We start from the raw sequence: 17,819 nt of genomic DNA, 5'->3' as shown, positions 1-17,819 counted from the left end.
TTGGAGCTTATTAGATTCAAAATACTCCAGACAGCGGTTAGAAAGACGCTTCAAACCCACTCGCGTGCAGGACATTAGTAAAGCGTCATCTGCATACAGTTACAGTGGCATGTGAGTGGAACCAAGTTTAGGGCTATGACTGTCGGTGCCAGACAATGTCAGTGCTAGATCATTAAGGAAAAGGTTAAATAAGGAGGGAGCTAGAATGCAGCCCTGCTTAACACCCTTATTAGATGGAATTTTTGCTGTTAACTTTCTGGCTAGAGAGCATTTAACCTGGCAAGTAGTTGAGGTATGCAATTTTCTGATAAGAAAAAGTAATCGCTTGTCAATATTCATTTTATTCAATTTGTCCCAAAGTAAGTCTCTATCTATGGAGTCAAACGCTCCTTTAAGATCGAGGAAGGCAGTATATAACTTAAGCTTGGCCTTATAAGTCCCTTATCCATTCTCCATAAACACGGGCAGCTTCTCTAAGTCTGAAAATTAATTGAAGATATATCAGTCATTGCATTTTCTTTCCTTCTTTTACTGTTTGCCACAGTTTAATTTCTCCTTGAGAATTCAGCATGTCAGTCAATCAATCAAACAAACCTTTAATGGCATAGTAATACAATAAAACAGGAATAAACAATCCAAAAACCTGACGCCTAAAATATCAGCATGTCCTGATATAAAATCATTGATTTTTCTCTCACACTTATCACAGCATTCATCTACTAGTGACGTTATTGGTGAAGTTGGTGGACTAATCCTTATTTTCAAAGAATCCCAGACCTTAAGAAAGATGTCTCTAATTACATGTGGTTTTCAAAATTCTAGTCATTTTCTTTGTCCAAAAGAGGTTGTGTAGCCCTTCTGTCAAGTCCGCATTTTTAAATTTTAAATTCAGACTAAGTATTATGCTTGGTAATATAGTTTAACATTGGGTACCACTACGCCTTTTTTTCTTCTTCATCTTATAACACTTTAAATCTGATTCTTGGCTCGTTACCATTCCATATGAAAATATTTATTTGTTTTTGCCAGTCTTTCAAAATTTTCTCTTGTACATTGATTGGTATCATCTGGAATAGGAAATTTATTTTTAGCAATATATTCAGCCAATATCTCCCCATATCTTATTGTATTCTTTTCCAGACCACATCATAATTAATTTTAAAGAATATTTTGCTTTGCCCAGTTATATTTATACCCAGATATTGAACTAGATTTGTAGCTTTCTTAAAATGTTGCTCTTCAGACTTTGTTAAAAATTTGGGATTTTTTTTTGTTCATTTTAAATCCTGAGAAAGACCCAAATGCTGCTATTTGTTCTATAACATGTTGAAGCATTGTGTGTAAATTAGAAATTGTCATGGCAACATCATCAGCATAACATTTCAATTCCTCTCCATCTGCTTTCAGTCCTTCAATTTGGGGATCTTGTCTTATTTGAGATGCAAAGATTTCCATTGCAAGGATAAATAATAATGGTGATAGCAGACAGCCTTGTCTAGTCCCCCTTTCAATTTGAAATCTGTCTGTTAATATTCCATTAATTAAAATTCTTGCATTGAGTTTTGCATGAATTCCATGTATGCAATTTTCCAATTTAGGTCCATAATCAAGACATAGTAAAACCTTTGTAAAAAGTCCAGGGAAGATTGTCAAATGCCTTTTCAGCATCTAAAAATATAAATTCAGTTTTTTGTCAGTTTCATCAATCACAAAGCAGACATTGTCTTTCTTTCACAAACCTCTTTGGTACAAAGCCAGTTTGGTCAGGATGTATAATTTTCATATACATTTTCTTAACCTTTCTGTCTTTATTAAAGAGAAGAGTTTGCAATTTACATTAAATAAGATTTGTCTGTGAGACTGGGGTAACACTGGATAAATCAGAGTTATGTGTGCCTGCTGCTGCCATGTCTGAGGTAATTTTTTTGTCTTCACTTAATTTTATTTATTACCATTTGGGCTGGCAACATTATTTCTTCTTTCCAAGCTTTATAGTACATTGCCGTTAACCCATCTGGGCCTGGTGTTTGTCTTTCTTCATTTTTATTATTGCTCATGAAATCTCTTTCAAGATTTGTTCTGACTTCTCTTTCCATTTCTTGAGGCAATAACTACCAAATTTCCTCTCATAAAAGCTTTGCTTACTTCCCAGGTTGTAGTTATTGAGACTTTGTGGTATTCAGTTTAAAAAATTCACAAATCTTTTCTACTTATTTAGTGTATCTTCTTGCAGCAATAAATTATCATTTGGTCTTCATCTTCTCTTTTTAGTTTGATCACCATGCCAAATTGCTATGATCTGCAAAGATTCTTGGTTGTATTTAAGCCTTTTAAAAATTCATAATAAATGTTTTGGATACCCAGCATGTCAATCCTAGAGTGTGTTTGATTTCTATCAGAAAATAATGTGTAGTCTTTAGAGCTTGGGTATATAATTCTCCAAGCATCAGTCAAGCATAATATTTCCATATAGTGAAAGACATTTTTGGGTAATTGCCTTCCTTCATTTTTAATTTATCTTTTTTTGGGTCCATTACTCCATTCATATCTCCAAAGATCATAATTTGTTCTTGAAAATCCAATAACATTTGAAAAATGTATCATAGAATTTTCCTTTAGCATTGTTAGGAGCATAATTAATTATTCCTCTTGCCTTCAGGAAATCTAATTTTCAGCATAATATATCTCCCTTCTGGATCTGTCAGTTCTTCTGTGACATTCTCTGGTTTAATATGTAGACTGCAACACCCCCCCCCCCTTTTTGTTGGCAGATGACAGATAAGCTTTTCCCAGTTTTTTATTTTCCAAAATATGCTCATGTTCTTTCTTTATATGAGTTCCTTGAATACAAACAATATCAGCCTTTTGTTTTAATAAATTAAATGCTTTAAACCTTTTTGTAGGAGAGTTCAGAACATTGATATTTATTGATAGAACATTGATAGAACTGCTTTATCTGCGGTAATTTCTTTTCTTCATTATCTGGACATTCTCTGCTGTTTTTCTCTTTTGTTTTCTTTGTGTCTCTTTGATCCTTAAGGGTGTTGTCTGTTAGTAGTTCCTCCAAAACTTGTTTAACTTGGTCAAACATTTAAGTCTTCAATTTTAGTAATAGTTCTTGATGTTGTAGAAAAAAGCAACTGTTTTTGGAGTTCCTGGACTTGCCAGAAGATGAGAGCAGAGACCATAAAATTCTTAAAGTCCAGAGTTTTCAGTTATGTTCAGCATTTTCAAAGGAAGAGAAAGGAAGAAGAAGGAATAGAAAAAACAATCTTCTGAAAAAAGTGACCAGAAAACATCACAGGAAGCAAAATCAAAACTGCAGATCCCCCCATAAGCCCAATTCAGGTCCAGCATTCTGTATGTTCAAAAAACTTTCAAAGAGGAGTCAAACAGTAGAGTGTAGTTGTAAGGACAAAAGCTCGAAAGTGGAGAGGTGCCATGAGATGAAACTGTTATCACATCACTCTCATGCCACTTTTCTGGTTCAATAACTTAATACTTAGGCAATATCTCAATGTGAATAATTCAAGTAATTTATTAGTACCAGTACATGAGAAATCAAAATGACAGTCCTGAAGCAGTTTCTAAAGTCCAAAGTTTATGCTTTTAAAGGTTTACAAAAATCCATTCCACACTAACAGTTGCTCCACCCCACACCTTCTGCTTTCCCCAAATCCAGCTATTGATTTCAACATCTGTATAATGAGTAGAAAATAAATGAAAATAAAGCTGATAATTAATCTTTTGATGCCTTTTTTCCGTAGTAAGTTGTTGAGGATTTCTCATTTTAATGTCTTTGATCTATTTTAGATATATTAGCTGAAGATGATCCTGCACCTTGTGCATTCTCAGGGAGTGGACGTCAGTGTAGCATGAATGGCACTGAATGTAAGAGTGGTTGGGTTGGACCCAATGGAGGCATAACCAACTTTGACAACTTTGCCTTTGCGATGTTAACAGTGTTCCAGTGTATAACCATGGAAGGTTGGACTGATGTGCTGTATTGGGTAAGGAGCTGGTCATACTGACTGTTTATTTGGAAATAAAGTTCCACATGTAAAGCGAAACTGCTGTTATCTGGATGGATTCTGTGAGTAAGAATTTTTTATGAGCCAGTCAAGGGAAGGAACACAGCTGCAGATATCCATTTGCAGAATTTTTTTAATTCCTTGGGTTAAAATGTCATGTGTTATAATTTTGTAATTTTTGTAATTTTTTTTCAAAAAGCTCTATTTTTGCATCTTAGATAACAGTTTGGTGTATTAGGAGACTGCAGATTATATGAGAAACATGCTATATGCCACAAATGGGTGATTATGAACATCCCATTTTAATTTTCTTACAAGCGGACAATGAATCATCTCCTGACGATTAACAGTGAAAAGATCACTGCTGTTGATGCAGTGCCAAAATGATTTGAACTTGTTACAAGAATGCTTATGGTAGTAATTTAAATTATTCCTAAAGATTTTTAACGAGGCCAATATATATAACTTCATATACATATTCATACTATGCATGCCAAGACTAACATGCAACCCTAAGCATGTTAACCTACAAGTCCTTTTGAATAATTGAGAGTTGCTTCTAATTAGTGCCCTGAAGGCAAGGTTCATATATAATGGCAAACCAGGCTAGCTGCTATGTGAGCAAGCCTTGTGATCCTTGTTCTCATAACTCTGTCTTCCATTTATGCAATGGAATAATTTTCACTTTTAGGGGAAGGAAGGAATGTGACAGGGTTTTTTTTTAATTTTACAGTGCAATTTAAGCATTATTATTATTTTATTATTTATTAAATTTATATCCTGCCCTCCCCGCTAAAGCAGGCTCAGGGTGGCTCACAAGAAATAAAAAAAGCATTCTTAGGGAGTCAATTAAGAAGTAAACTCCACTGAGTTCAATATTACTTATTTTCTTGTAAGTGTACTTAGGATTGTTGCCATTGTGACACAAATTATACTCTGTCTAAACAGAGCCAAAGAGTTTTGAACCCCAATCAATACCCAAATCACAGTTATGCAAAATAGCTGGATTATGAGCGCTGTTTGGACAAAATGTTCTTTAGCTTTTATATTATCTAACCAAGTGATAAGAAATTTATGGCAGAGTTTTATACAAAATATTAACTTTGGGACTACTAGTTAACTATTTCATTCCTTTAAAGAATATACATTTAAACCAAAATCAAAGTTCTTTGTGGTAGTATATGCTGTATTTTTTATTTAGGAGATATAATACATTTGGAGACATGAAACAAAATGCCCTAATACATAACGGTATATACATTTTTAAAAATGAAAACATACTTAGCAGCATGATGTCAGATAACTAGATGAGCTACTTTATCCTCATATGCAGAACTGTTTTTAAAAATGGAGTTTTACGTTGTGTGCCAGTTCAGCTATCATTGTCATTAGCAACTGCTCTTACAAATAATAGCTACTATGGTACACAGAGAACTGCTTCTGTAACCAAAGAGTTGCCAAAAGAAGAGCACTAATGCTAAGTGTTTATACAACCAGCAGGGATTTAATTAGTAATGCCTTTATTCCCCCAGTAGCGTTATCTCCTAAAGTAGTTCTGCCTCCCATGGAAACAGAAAATAACTATTCTGTGAGTGTGTTTATACACTGAGCAGCAAAAACAATTGACACTAATGCTTTTATTCTTTGGGGGCTGCTTTTTAAAGTGTAATGCTCACTGTGACAGATGGGCTTTGTTTGGTTTGGAAGGAGGCCACTTATGTTGTTGCACACTCCCCACTATCCTAGGTACTAAGAACTTAGAAAGGCAGTGTTACTTCGGTTGGTTCCCTTTGTAGGACAGTGTACTGAAGATATATGGCATCTCTGGAACATTTACATTATTTGCAAATGCACAATCAAAGCACAGGTGGAAACAAAGAGCCACGCATTCAATTAGGCTTCCCAATCCTCAGGTCCCAGCGGTGGATTCTCTGGTTTTACAGGCTTCCCCCCACCCCCAGCCAGCTGGCCGGTGGGGGAAGCCCCTCCCCTACAGCCACCATGTATTTCTGCAAACGGGTCCGGTTTTAAAATGTGTGCCTTTAAATTGGAGCAGGAAGTACTTCATGGGGAAGGGTTAGCAACAGCAGACCTCATCAGAGTGAAGCCCCTCTGTTTGTTTTGCTTTCGTTTCGGACAAGTGAGTGTGCGTGTAAAAGAGCAGTGTAGTCCCTGTACTTTCCAGACCTCGTTGTGGAGGCACCAGAGACTCCTGCTTTGTTCTACTGCTTCAGACCAACACGGCTGCCCACTTGCACCAGAGACAGTTAAGCGTGTGTGTGAGTGAGAGTGAGAAAGTGGGGGGAGGGGAGGAAACTCTATTATTCCCTATGGAGACTTATTCTCCTAGGAAATAATGGAGAATTGATCCGCGGGTATCTGGGATTCTGTGTGTGTGGGGGGGGGGGTTAGGTAGAGGCACAAGATTTGCAGCATAGCATCCAGTACCTCTCCCCAAAACACCCGCCAAGTTTCAAAAAGATTGGACCAGGGGGTCCAATTCTATGAGCCCCAAAAGAAGCTGCCCCTATCCTTCATTATTTCCTATGGAGGGAAGGGATTTAAAAGATGTGTGGTCCCTTTAAATGTGATGGCCAGAATTCCCTTGAAGTTCAATTATGCTTGTCACATCCTTGCTTCTGGCTCCGCCCCAGTGTCTCCTGGCTCCACCCCCAAAATCCCCAGATATTTCTTGAATTGAACTTGGCAACCCTACATTCAATGTAACAGGTTCACTTCCTGCTTCAGATCCCCAGAGAGAAAGAGAAAGATCCAGTCCCAATACCCAAAAGTATTTCACTTTCAAACAGTTCACACGTCTTTTTTGTCTGTTCCTGTCTCTTCTGGCTTCCAAGCCCACTATTTTTACATACATGCTAATACAGCTGGGAATAGCTGCTTCCTCCCAAGGTTGCAGTCATGGTTAAAGCTGAAATCCCATCAACAGTTTCCTAGCGGTATGCCCCACTGGATAAAATGAGATTTAGAGCCAAAGTGGACATGACACGTCCTTGTGGCTGCCATGAGGCTGCCGCCAGTATTAAAAGTCATTTAAAAATTCCTCAAGGGCCTAATCCTGATCAGGCCCTCAGTGTGGCAGGCTGAGGTGCTCTAGTTTTCCCTCCTTGCAGCTTATGAAGTGTTGAAACTGACACACACACTGCAGAGGGGAACAAGAGCACCGCATTGTGGGCTGGATCAAGGTCAAGCCCTCGTGGAATTTTTAAATGATTTTAAAATGGCAGTGCTCTCCTAGTAGTGGCCAGGAAGAAGCCTTCACTTCTAGTCGGGTCTTTACTTCCTAATCAGCCTGTTCAGGATTGCTTTCTAAAGCTATCAGGACACCATTTCCAAACATTTAGATCCTTGGTTCTAACAATTAGTTTCCACCTCTGCAGGCAATAAGGAATATCAGTGTTACTTTGACTCCATCTGGATTTTAGCATAGACAAAACGATTCACAGTCAGTAGATATTAATTTCCCAATGATATGATAGGAAATCTTGGAAGGAAGGGTCAAAATGTATCTCTGTTGTAAACTTAGAGATACACTGCTTTCCCTTCTCTTTACAGGGATTGCTATTGATAGAAGCCAGGGCACCCAGCATCTGAAGACTGGATAGGATAGGTTTTATCTTATCACAGTGTTGTCCCTAAGTAGTGCTTTACTTTCTTGCCACAGGAGCAAATGGACAGTCATTAACTCTTGTATGAAAAAGTAAAGAGGTTGAAGGCTCAACCATTTTCTATCCTTGGGACCCAGAGTGAGCTGAGTTTTGCTTATCCCTTTCTGTGTCAAACTGTTTTATTTGTTCCTTAGAACTCAGTGGGAACTATGCAGAATTGTTGTTTTGCTCTCACAAATCAACATTTAACACAAAGATGTGTGCTGAGGGGGCATAGCAGATGGTGAAGTCAGGCTATAAATAAAATCAAAATAATGGATATATGAACATCTGAAATAGTTAAATTAGATGTCGTTCTGTTTATTTACTTTGGTAGATGAAATATGCGAGAACAATTTTAGGGATTTGTGCTACTGTGTCTTTTCTTTCTCTGCTTTTGCCATAACCACCTCAACACCCTAACTGTGTATACTCTATGTGCATCCCATCTTGTTCAGCCTGGTGGGAGAAGAGTGTACCTGTTATGTTAATATATGAAGATTTAAAATAGAATCAGTTTGGCAAAATGTATAAACTCAAGAGTTCCCAAGTAATGTATTCCTGGATTTTAAGAATACTTTTCTGGAAGTAAGCCCCATTGAGAAGACTTTAGTGGGATTCTGAAAGAACTTCTTTGGTTTGCACTGGAAGATTCCTGTGGATTGAAATGGATTTAGAAGAGCATAGGGTTGTTACCTGACTGGAGAATAAAGATGCTCAGTTGCTTTAATAGGGGGTTAATTTGTTGTTGTTCAGTCGCACAGTCAAGTCCAACTCTTTGCGACTCCATGGATGTAGCATCCTATTATTTACCAGGTAATAGTATTTGCCTCCATGCCCATGAAAAGCTTTAGGGGCAATTTCCGTACATTAAACGTCTATTAAAGGGATGGGACATTTTCCTCCAAGCCTGTTAGCAAAAAGGTGTAAAGTGGTGGTGTCAAACTCATGGACGAATCTGACATAAATGTCGCTTTGTTGGGCTGGGCCCTGTGTGCCATATAAGGGAACATGAGGTGATGTCAGATGTTGAATGGCAGTTTTTGGTCCTGGCACCAACCTGGTGGAGTCAGCTCCCCATAGAGATCAGGGCCCTGTAGGATCTATTACAGTTCTACAGGGCCTGTAAAATGCAGCTGTTCCACCAGGCTTTTAACTGGGGCAATGGACATCTAATATGATTGGCGCCTCCTGCTCTAACTGCCTATTAACTATGGGCACAGTCCTGAAATCTTGATATCCCACTGATGAGATCTAATTAAAACTTGAAGCAGACCCAGGATAATACAATTAAATTAAATTAATATGATTTTAGTTTTAAATGATTGTATGACCCTTGTGTTTTGACCTGCCCTGAGCCCACTTTGGTGGGGAGGATGGATTGAATGGATGGATGAATGAATTGGAAATGAATGACAATAGCAGGCTTGACTGGATTAGGTGTGATATGCAGAGGGCTAGTACGCATGGAGATACCAGTATTGGTAATGAGACAGGAAATCTAGGTCTCAGTTCCATTCAGGAGGATTGTCCTGGAGGATGCAAAGAATAAATGGCCATAAATCTGACATCAGGAACAACAACATTAAATTGCTGACCTAAGAGCAGCAATGCTCTTACAAAGGAATTTCAAAGGAAGACTAGAAAGAGGGACTGCTGAACTGCATCTGATAATGAAGCTCAAGACACTGCATCCTCCTGTACTTAACTGAGAGCTAGTTTTCCTGTTTCATTACCAATGTGTGCTATTATCATTTGGCATTTGAAATTACTTCACTCTCCAAGGTATAAGGACCAGTCCAAGTGTTCTAATTCCTAATTAGGATCTTTTTGAAAGAAAATAAATCCGGGTAGGACAGAGAAATCCTTACAAACAACAACACAACTTTTCAGAACAAGCCAAAATAATTTTCTCAATGTACATTGTACTTGTAATGAGAATCCAGCCTTCCACCTACCCTCCCTCCCTCCTAAAAAGTGTGCTTACACAAAAGCTTATACCTGGAATAAAACGTTGTTGGTCTTAAATCTGCCACGGGAGTCCAACATTGTTCTCTCCCTCTGTTCCCAAAGAAGAGAAGCAACCCCAGAGAAGCAAGCAGAAGGTGTATGAGAGAGAGAATGGGAGAGGCAGGCTTGTGTTTGTATCTTTCCCACATGAAGTATAGCCACCTTCAAGAAGGGTTTAGATAAAAATATGGAGCACAGGTCCATCAGTGGCTATTAGCCACAGTGTATGTGTGTATATAAAATTTTTTGCCACTGTGTGACACAGAGTGTTGGACTTGATGGGCCGTTGGCCTGATCCAACATGGCTTCTCTTATGTTCTTATGTTCTTATGAAGGAGCCAAGGAGCTTTCTGTGTTGCTGTGTGTAAGACAGAGTGAGGGAGGGGAGGAGAGAGGCAAGAGGCAGTAAGTAGTAAGCGAAGAGCCACTTAAGGAGTTGGGGGAGGGAAACAAGGTATGACGCAGCTGCAGCAGCAGCCCTGGAAAAGCAGACCAGAGAAGGAAGTTGCTCAGGTGGCAAATTTGATCTCCATGTGGGACAGATGTGGCCTGTGGGCCACACATTTGACACCCCTGGTGTAAACACTGCACTGTTAGATGGCAAGAAATCAACATTTTCTGATGTTTAAGAATTCTGAATTGTAGCATGATAATTTAATGTCAAGTTTAAAATTATGGATAGAATTAAGTTTTTCAAAGTTAAATTGGAGTAATAGTTACTTAAATGCTAATATGAGTACAGGAAAACTTTCAGCTATCAATCCAATGCAAGTTATTCTGAGTGAACTGTACAAAAATTAATGGGAGGGTAGTGAAAGCATTTTGGCAGAGCTAGAGAACTTTATGATGGATTATGTGCTTTGCTAATTAAAAGAGATAGTCTTAGATAGTCACTCAACTAAAGTAATGGATAAGAAAGAAATGTTCAGCCATTTCATTATAAACTAAACTGAATAAGAGAATATAAGAGAGCCCATGATGAATTACATTCACAATAACATTCAAAGAAGCAGATAGTACTATCAGAGGAAAAATATAAATATTGAAAAGTCTGTGGCTTAGAAGACATGTGATGATTAAATGTCAGGGTTCTGAGTGAACAATATCATGCTGAGCCCACAAGGGGAGAAATAATTTTAAACAGCTTTACAGGGAGATAACTATTCCCACAGAACTGAAAGTAATTTATTCTGACATGATGCCTTGTACCTTACATTTATGAGACTCCTAACAGATACAGTATCAGAGAAGGTTAGAACTCTCTTATCAGAAATCACTTACGTCTTCCCAAATGAACACTGTTTCATAAACTTACAACTGGTTTCCAGATTGTGAGTTTTCCCATCATATGACTGTGTGAACCTGAATCATCTGAAAAGTTTCAGGGCCAGTGTATTTTGGAAGATTAAAAAATCTGATTTACCAAAATTAATGGTTTCAGAACCCATTGCAGATGCTTCAGGGGCATTAATTCCCTTTGTTTGTTTTCTTCCACCCTGATCTGGATGGCCCAGGCTAGTTAGGATATGAATAGGATAGAAAACTATCAAGGAATTCCAGGGTTGCTTACGCAGAGGAAGGCAATGGCAAACAAACTCAACTCTGAATGTCTCTTGTCAAAAAACCCAAGAGTTTGCCATAAGTCAGCTGCAACTTGACGGCAAACTAGGGTTGCCAGCTCTAATTGAGGAAATACATGGAGATTTTGGGGTGCAGCCTAGAGAGGGTGGGATTTGGGGAGGAAAGGTATAAGGCTATAGAGTTCACCTTCCAAAGTGAAGAAGAGATTGGATTTATACCCCACCTTTTACTACCGGAAGGTGTCTCAGAGCGGCTTACAATCTCCTTTTCCTTCCCCTCCGCACAACCTGTGTGGTAGGTGAAGCTGAGAGATCTTTACAGAAACTGCTCTTGAGCAGAACAGCTCTGTGGGAACTTATGACTGACTCAAGGTCACATCAGAAGGTTCATGTGGAGGAGTTGGGAATCAAACCCAGTTCTTCCAGATAAGAGTCTGTGCATTTAACCACTATACCAAACTGGCCATTTTCTCCATGTGGATTGATCTTTATCACTTGGAAATCAGTTGTAATTCCAGAAGACCTCCAACCATCATCTGGAGGTTGGCATTTCTAACACACAAGGATAATTTGTGTGAGCTCATGTATCCCTTAACTTATTACTTATTAGATCCAGGGTTTTTGTTTTAGCAGGAACGCACATGAATGCAGCTCCAACTGGCTTAGCTAGGGCTCTGGCTCAAAAAAAGGTCTCTGGCAGAAGGAAAGCACTAGGCAGCAATGTGCTCTAGACCACATGCTCCATCGGCTCTGCCGCCTCTAGCCTCCAATGGGCTTGAAAACAGATCAAGAGATGTGGAGCTACCCCCAAGCGTTCCCTCCTGGGAGAAGCTGGGCTTTTGCAATGGCAGCCAAGAATCATTTTGTTTTTACATTGCCTGTGCTGCAGACAACACTTCTCGTTTTGTTTTGTTTTTTGTAACAATTCCCTCAGTGTTTTAAATGTATAAGGTTTTTATGCAACCCTGGGTGTCCTTCCAAGTTTTAGAAATATTTTTCATCATTTTATATGGCCATGTTCTGTGAATGTATTAGTCTGCATCTAGGCGCATATTCAGAATTACATATACACTCCATAATCCAATTTGAGTCCCAGTGAGAAAGGCAGACAATAAAGTAAGAATAAAGTAATGATATTGTGTGGGGACTGCATCTCCCAGTATGCTTTGTAAAAACTCAGTAACATGAACTAACTTAGTAACATGAACTAAAATGAATACCAAATGTTAATACTTAAAAACACATTATTTATAAATGACTGGTTGGTTTGCTTACTATTGAAAAAAATGGTTCTGGAGCAATATGCAGAGATGACAGAGATGAAATATTATTCCCAGGATCATAGGACTTGTGTGGAGTAATAGTCATGTGGGTTAGCAGATTTAGAGCTCCTCCCTCTCCAGCACCGCTGGCTTGTCCTCCGCTGTCTTGCTGGGCTGTCTCCAGCAGTTCTCCCCAAGCCTCAAAATGGGGAATTGAAGGGGGTTGAGGTATTCCTTCTCCTTTTCCCAGGATCACAGCTGTTGCCATTCCCAGAATTCCACAGCTTGGCCATTCCCAGAAACCTACTTTTCAAGTTCCAGATACCCTTCCCTGGGCATACAAGGCCTCTCTCTGGGAGAGGGTGGTGATTTGCTCCTACTGGTGCTGCCACTTTTTGTTTATTCCTGATTTATTTTATTTTATCACATTTATATTCCGCTTTTCCCTGACAGGCTCAAGTGGCTAACTACAAATAAAAACAGCATATATATTTAAAAACAGAATATATGATAACAGCCACAAATACATAATTTACAATCATCAAAAGGTCCAATAATGTGTAGTATTAGCATTCTTAAGTATGTGACTTGATATCATTATGTCCACCACACTTTATTGGCAGTTGGAGCTAAGATAGGGAAATGCATTATCTGATGACTTTGCAAGAGAGGAGGAAAAAACCCAAGGAACATCTGTAACATCTACTCCCACCTTCAGTGCCCTTAGCATAGGGCATAGTTGAAAGAGTTTGCTTGCAGTCTGGTTATTTTCTGAAGCCCATAGAGCATAGGGAAGAAGTTAAAAATCTGACAAGCTGTTCATAAGCCACTAGATTCTAAAGGCATTCCTTTTTAAGCCTGCTTGATCTGTGAGCTTCTGAGATCCCAGAGCAGAGCCTTTGAAATCAGCAAGGTTTTGAGAAACTAGCTGCCATTCTATAAAGAGAGAGAAACTGGTCAGCAGACTCCAGAGTTAGTTGACCTACTGAGCAAACATCAAAGCCTGCTGGAACATCTCAAACTATTACAGAAAGTCCTGATTTCCATAACTGTTTTAGATGTTGATAAAAGTACTACTGATTTAAAATGCCAGTTAAACTTACGAATCATAAGTAAGAAAGATATTTCTGTCCACGCAAGAAGTATAAAAGATGCTAAGGTGGTAGAGTATAGTAATAAATGTGTCATTCCCAAAGCATACTAATTCACTGCACACTCCTTCTATATGTAGGACTGCTAATACCATCTGCTAATATTTTCTGATGAAATGTGCTTTTAGCACACAAAAGCTTACATTCTCAATAAAACTTGGTTGGTCTTAAAAGGTGCTACTGGACTCCAACTTTGTTCCCAGTTATTATTAGGGGCAGTGATAAATCTTAATCACTGTATTATTCTGACTGGAACAGCAGGGTAACAATTGGTAACTGCAAAAATTCATTTCACAGACAACATGATACAAAAAGCAACAGCAAGGGGAAAAACCAGGATCGTAGACAATTCTGCAAATGTAGATTATATACTTCTAATTGCAGGGATTCTGAATAGCAGGAATGACAAATATAATCTTTGTGTCTACAATCCTGTAGCATCAGAATGTGAATTCTGTTCTCCATCAATATTTTTTTCAAATTTAATTGCTTAAAAAAAGATCCCAGCCAGTTTTCCAGTATGGTAACCCTGAATATTTCTTATGGAATTGTGGTTGATCTGTAGATATCCCAAGAATTCATAATGGAAAAGCTGTCATACATAATGGAAATCAAAAATAAACTTTTAACACTTCAGCAAATTGTGATAGCATGGGAGAAGCACATCAGTTCTGATGCCATGAATGCTTTCCAACAATTGTATAACTATCTTCTCCAGTGAATTGCAAATAACAGCATATACTGCAGTTGGTGGATTAGATACTGGATTATATTTTCCAAAAGTGTAAATACTTCAGATACGATACTGGGGAAATGTAATTTTTCATCAATAGAAGCACTATGGGGAAAAGGCATCTAGATCCTCATAACATATAAATAATATTTTTGCATTTATTTCTTCACAAAATTATAATCTGGAAAGGTCCATAGAAGTTGTGCAGATTTGTTTTTTTGTCTCTTTAGTAACAGCTAAAGCAGAGCTGTAGCAGCTAAAGTCCTGGATTTACAGTACAGACACATACAGAGTTAAATAGTGTAAATCCATTTACAGTAAATCAGTTGAGTAAGTCTGCACAGGATTGTGCAGAAAATCCTTTAAAATCCTTGTGCTATTAAATGGGACACAATTTGAGAGGACTTTGTAATCAATAATTCAGTATTTCTTTTTAAAAATTTGTTTGGAAGACCCAGGGCAAAACTTAGACAGATGCGGTCAAAGAATCACTCAACTTATTCCTGCTTTGGACCTAGCTCCTCCTGTCTTCCTTGGCTACTTCCAACATTGTGCATCTTACTGGCTCACAGTGCTATAAAACTGGCATAATATACACTGCTGACAAGTGCAGTCTGACATTTAAAAATGGGTATATAGAAATCAGAAAGAGGTGAACTGCTGAACAGGATATGGAGACATTAAAGTGTGACATAAAGCATTGTTGTTTTAAAAATCTGTATCATGCTATGTAATTGAGTATCTGACCCCATACTTTGCTATTTCCTTTCCTGCCATGCAAGATCTACATCAGGGTATCGTAAAAAAGTCAAAAAGTCATTTTCATTATCAATCAGAAGGGTCTTTCCACATATTATCATGTTTTCTATATGGGACGTTCAACATGTAAGAAAACAGTATTTATCAAATAATTTTCACATTCTAATATTTTCTTATAATTTGCAATAATTCCACACGATACATTTGGAGTAGGAATGGGGCTTGGATCACAGTATACTCTTCTTTCTTCACCTATTTATGATCATAATGACAGGGAGTGTATCTTGTCACGCTTGTATGAATATTTCTCCTACCTGACTGTTCGCTATTACATATGAACGAGTAAACTGGTTCTATAAGATCATCTTGTTTCTTGCAGATGAATGATGCTATGGGATTTGAATTGCCATGGGTGTATTTTGTCAGTCTCGTCATCTTTGGGTCATTTTTCGTACTAAATCTTGTTCTTGGTGTATTGAGCGGGTAAGCATACACCTTTTTCGTCCTATCTGCAGAGTCCTGCATTCAGTTGCCATGATCACATAGGTATATAAAGAACCATGTAAATCTGGGCAGGGTGGGGGGAGAAATTAGAACAAAACATTGAGTTTATTACTTTTTATTTTTGGTAACAGCTGCTGAGGTAACTGCAACCTCCTATACTTAGTACATATCTTTTTTTAAAAAAAAAAGTAAATATGTGTTTTATTAATTAGTGTATTGAATAGTAATACAAATCAAAATCAAATTTCTAACCCCTTAAATATTGTCTTCCACCGTCTGGCATAAGAACCAGAAAATGATATTTGGATACCTATGTGACTTGCCAATTGCAAAAAGGACTCTGCTATGTAGAATATAGCTGAATCATAACTTATTTCCTTACATTTTACAGGTTAATGATGCAATAGGATGTGAATGGCCATGGATCTATTTTGTTAGTCTTATCATTCTTGGCTCATTTTTCGTACTTAACCTGGTTCTTGGTGTACTTAGTGGGTAAGCGGTTAGATTAACCTTGTATGTTCCTCTGCAGTGTGTAAAATAGCCTATGCGTTTGCTCAAGCTTCACCATTATGGCTTTTCTGCATGCGCCTTGGATTGGTATGTCATTTTACCAATGTTTCCTCCTCTGAATGCCTGAACTTCTTGCTTGTATCTATCTGTCGCTGACATCTTATGTTTACAATGCTTGACCATCCCCAGAGATTTACAAACAAAGTGGTCATTTCTTCATTGCTGGGAATAACTTCCAGTAATTAGATAACAACATTTTGAACACAGTGATCAGTGAAACTTATGTAAGCATATATATCTTTTTAAAAAGGAGATAATGGCTCTTGTCCACTTATGGAAGCCTGGCCTCAGTATTGAAAAGTATACAGATCTTTTGTATAACTTTCAGTTACACCTACTTATTAGCAGGTGCTTCACATTTTCTATTAAATGGATAAATAAAAAAGCTTACTCATTGTTCAGTCCTGCAAAACATTTAATGCCTTCTGTATTGAACATACATCCTACTTCCAGCTGGCCTTTCCTAGTGACATGGAACTTAATCCAATGTACTATGCATGCAGCTGGCTTCCATTATTGGCAATGAAAGACACAAAAATTTGAGGAAATGCAAACCATCATGCAGCTGTCAAAGAGAAAGCCTGCTGCATTCTTGATACTACATGGCTAGTTGTCAGCTAACTTAACATGAAGGTCCCATTCATGGAACAGTTTTCCAGTCAAGGTGTGTTCAGAATCCTAGGCTAAAAAAGCTAGCATCATTATCATCATATTTTTCGATATTTCCCTGACAGTAAATCAGACAGAAGTGTTCACCCCTTGTGCCATCAGGATACATAAATGCACAAGGGGAAGGTGTATTTATGTGGGCACCCTGCAATGCAAGTTTCTTCTTATTGCTCCTCATCTTGTAATGTCAGTTTTCCAGACCATCATAGATAATGAAACTTACAGAAGAATAGGTTGAGCCATCTTTCTGGAAATAAGTAACACCCTAATTAATAGCTGTAGTCTCGATTGCAAAATTATCTACTTTCAGTTATTACACTTTTCTAAAGTTCATTTATGTTGTTTGCCACTTTCATTTGTGTAATGGATTTGTCTTACACACATTTCCACAGAACAAAAAAGGGCATTTAGACATTAAACTGTTTTAAGGGAAAAGGTACAGAGAAGTTAAATGCTGCTTTGGAAGTTATATGCTACTTTGGTGAAAAAGTACAACACACTGGGAGCTTTTCCAGATCATGTCAAATTGAAATGAACCTATGCTGTGGTATTTGCATTTTTTTGTGTGCATTTTCCCTGGTCAACAAGGCTGGCTGAGGAGAAGCTGTAATAAATTGCTTCTAAATTGGTGCCATTTTGTTTTTTATTTCGGAAGAAATTGTTACAGCGTTTGGTAATGACAATTAATTTGTAAGGTGCATTAGGAAAAAACAGTAAATAAAATGAGAAGCAACTTGGGGAAAACCCATCCTACCATACCATTATCATTGCTCTTATAAATGTTCGGCTGTATGTGTTGAAAAGCCTTCTTGTATAATTTTGCATGAAAAATTTAAAAAGCTGCTATTTGTAATGGATGTCATATGGATAAAAATAAAAGTT

General features: G+C 37.8%; 1 protein-coding gene across 12 annotated transcripts in view; it reads left to right on the top strand.

Moving 5' to 3' along the window:
• Nucleotides 1–17,819, top strand: part of CACNA1D (calcium voltage-gated channel subunit alpha1 D) — a 384,077-nt gene that overhangs the window by 156,675 nt on the left and 209,583 nt on the right. For 8 of the 12 annotated variants that reach the window (XM_060239786.1, XM_060239787.1, XM_060239788.1 and 5 more), the window contains exons 7-8: nt 3,814–4,010; nt 16,087–16,190. In XM_060239786.1, the coding sequence (XP_060095769.1) occupies nt 3,814–4,010; nt 16,087–16,190 (301 nt within the window). Of the gene's footprint in view, nt 1–3,813; nt 4,011–15,570; nt 15,675–16,086; nt 16,191–17,819 lie in introns of those variants that run through there. The other 4 variants (XM_060239793.1, XM_060239785.1, XM_060239795.1 and 1 more) reach the window with 2 other exon arrangements.

The sequence above is a fragment of the Heteronotia binoei genome, chromosome 5 (genome assembly GCF_032191835.1).
Source record: "Heteronotia binoei isolate CCM8104 ecotype False Entrance Well chromosome 5, APGP_CSIRO_Hbin_v1, whole genome shotgun sequence".
Taxonomy (NCBI): Eukaryota; Metazoa; Chordata; class Lepidosauria; order Squamata; family Gekkonidae; genus Heteronotia; species Heteronotia binoei.
This window is presented reverse-complemented; position numbering and strand designations above follow the sequence as displayed.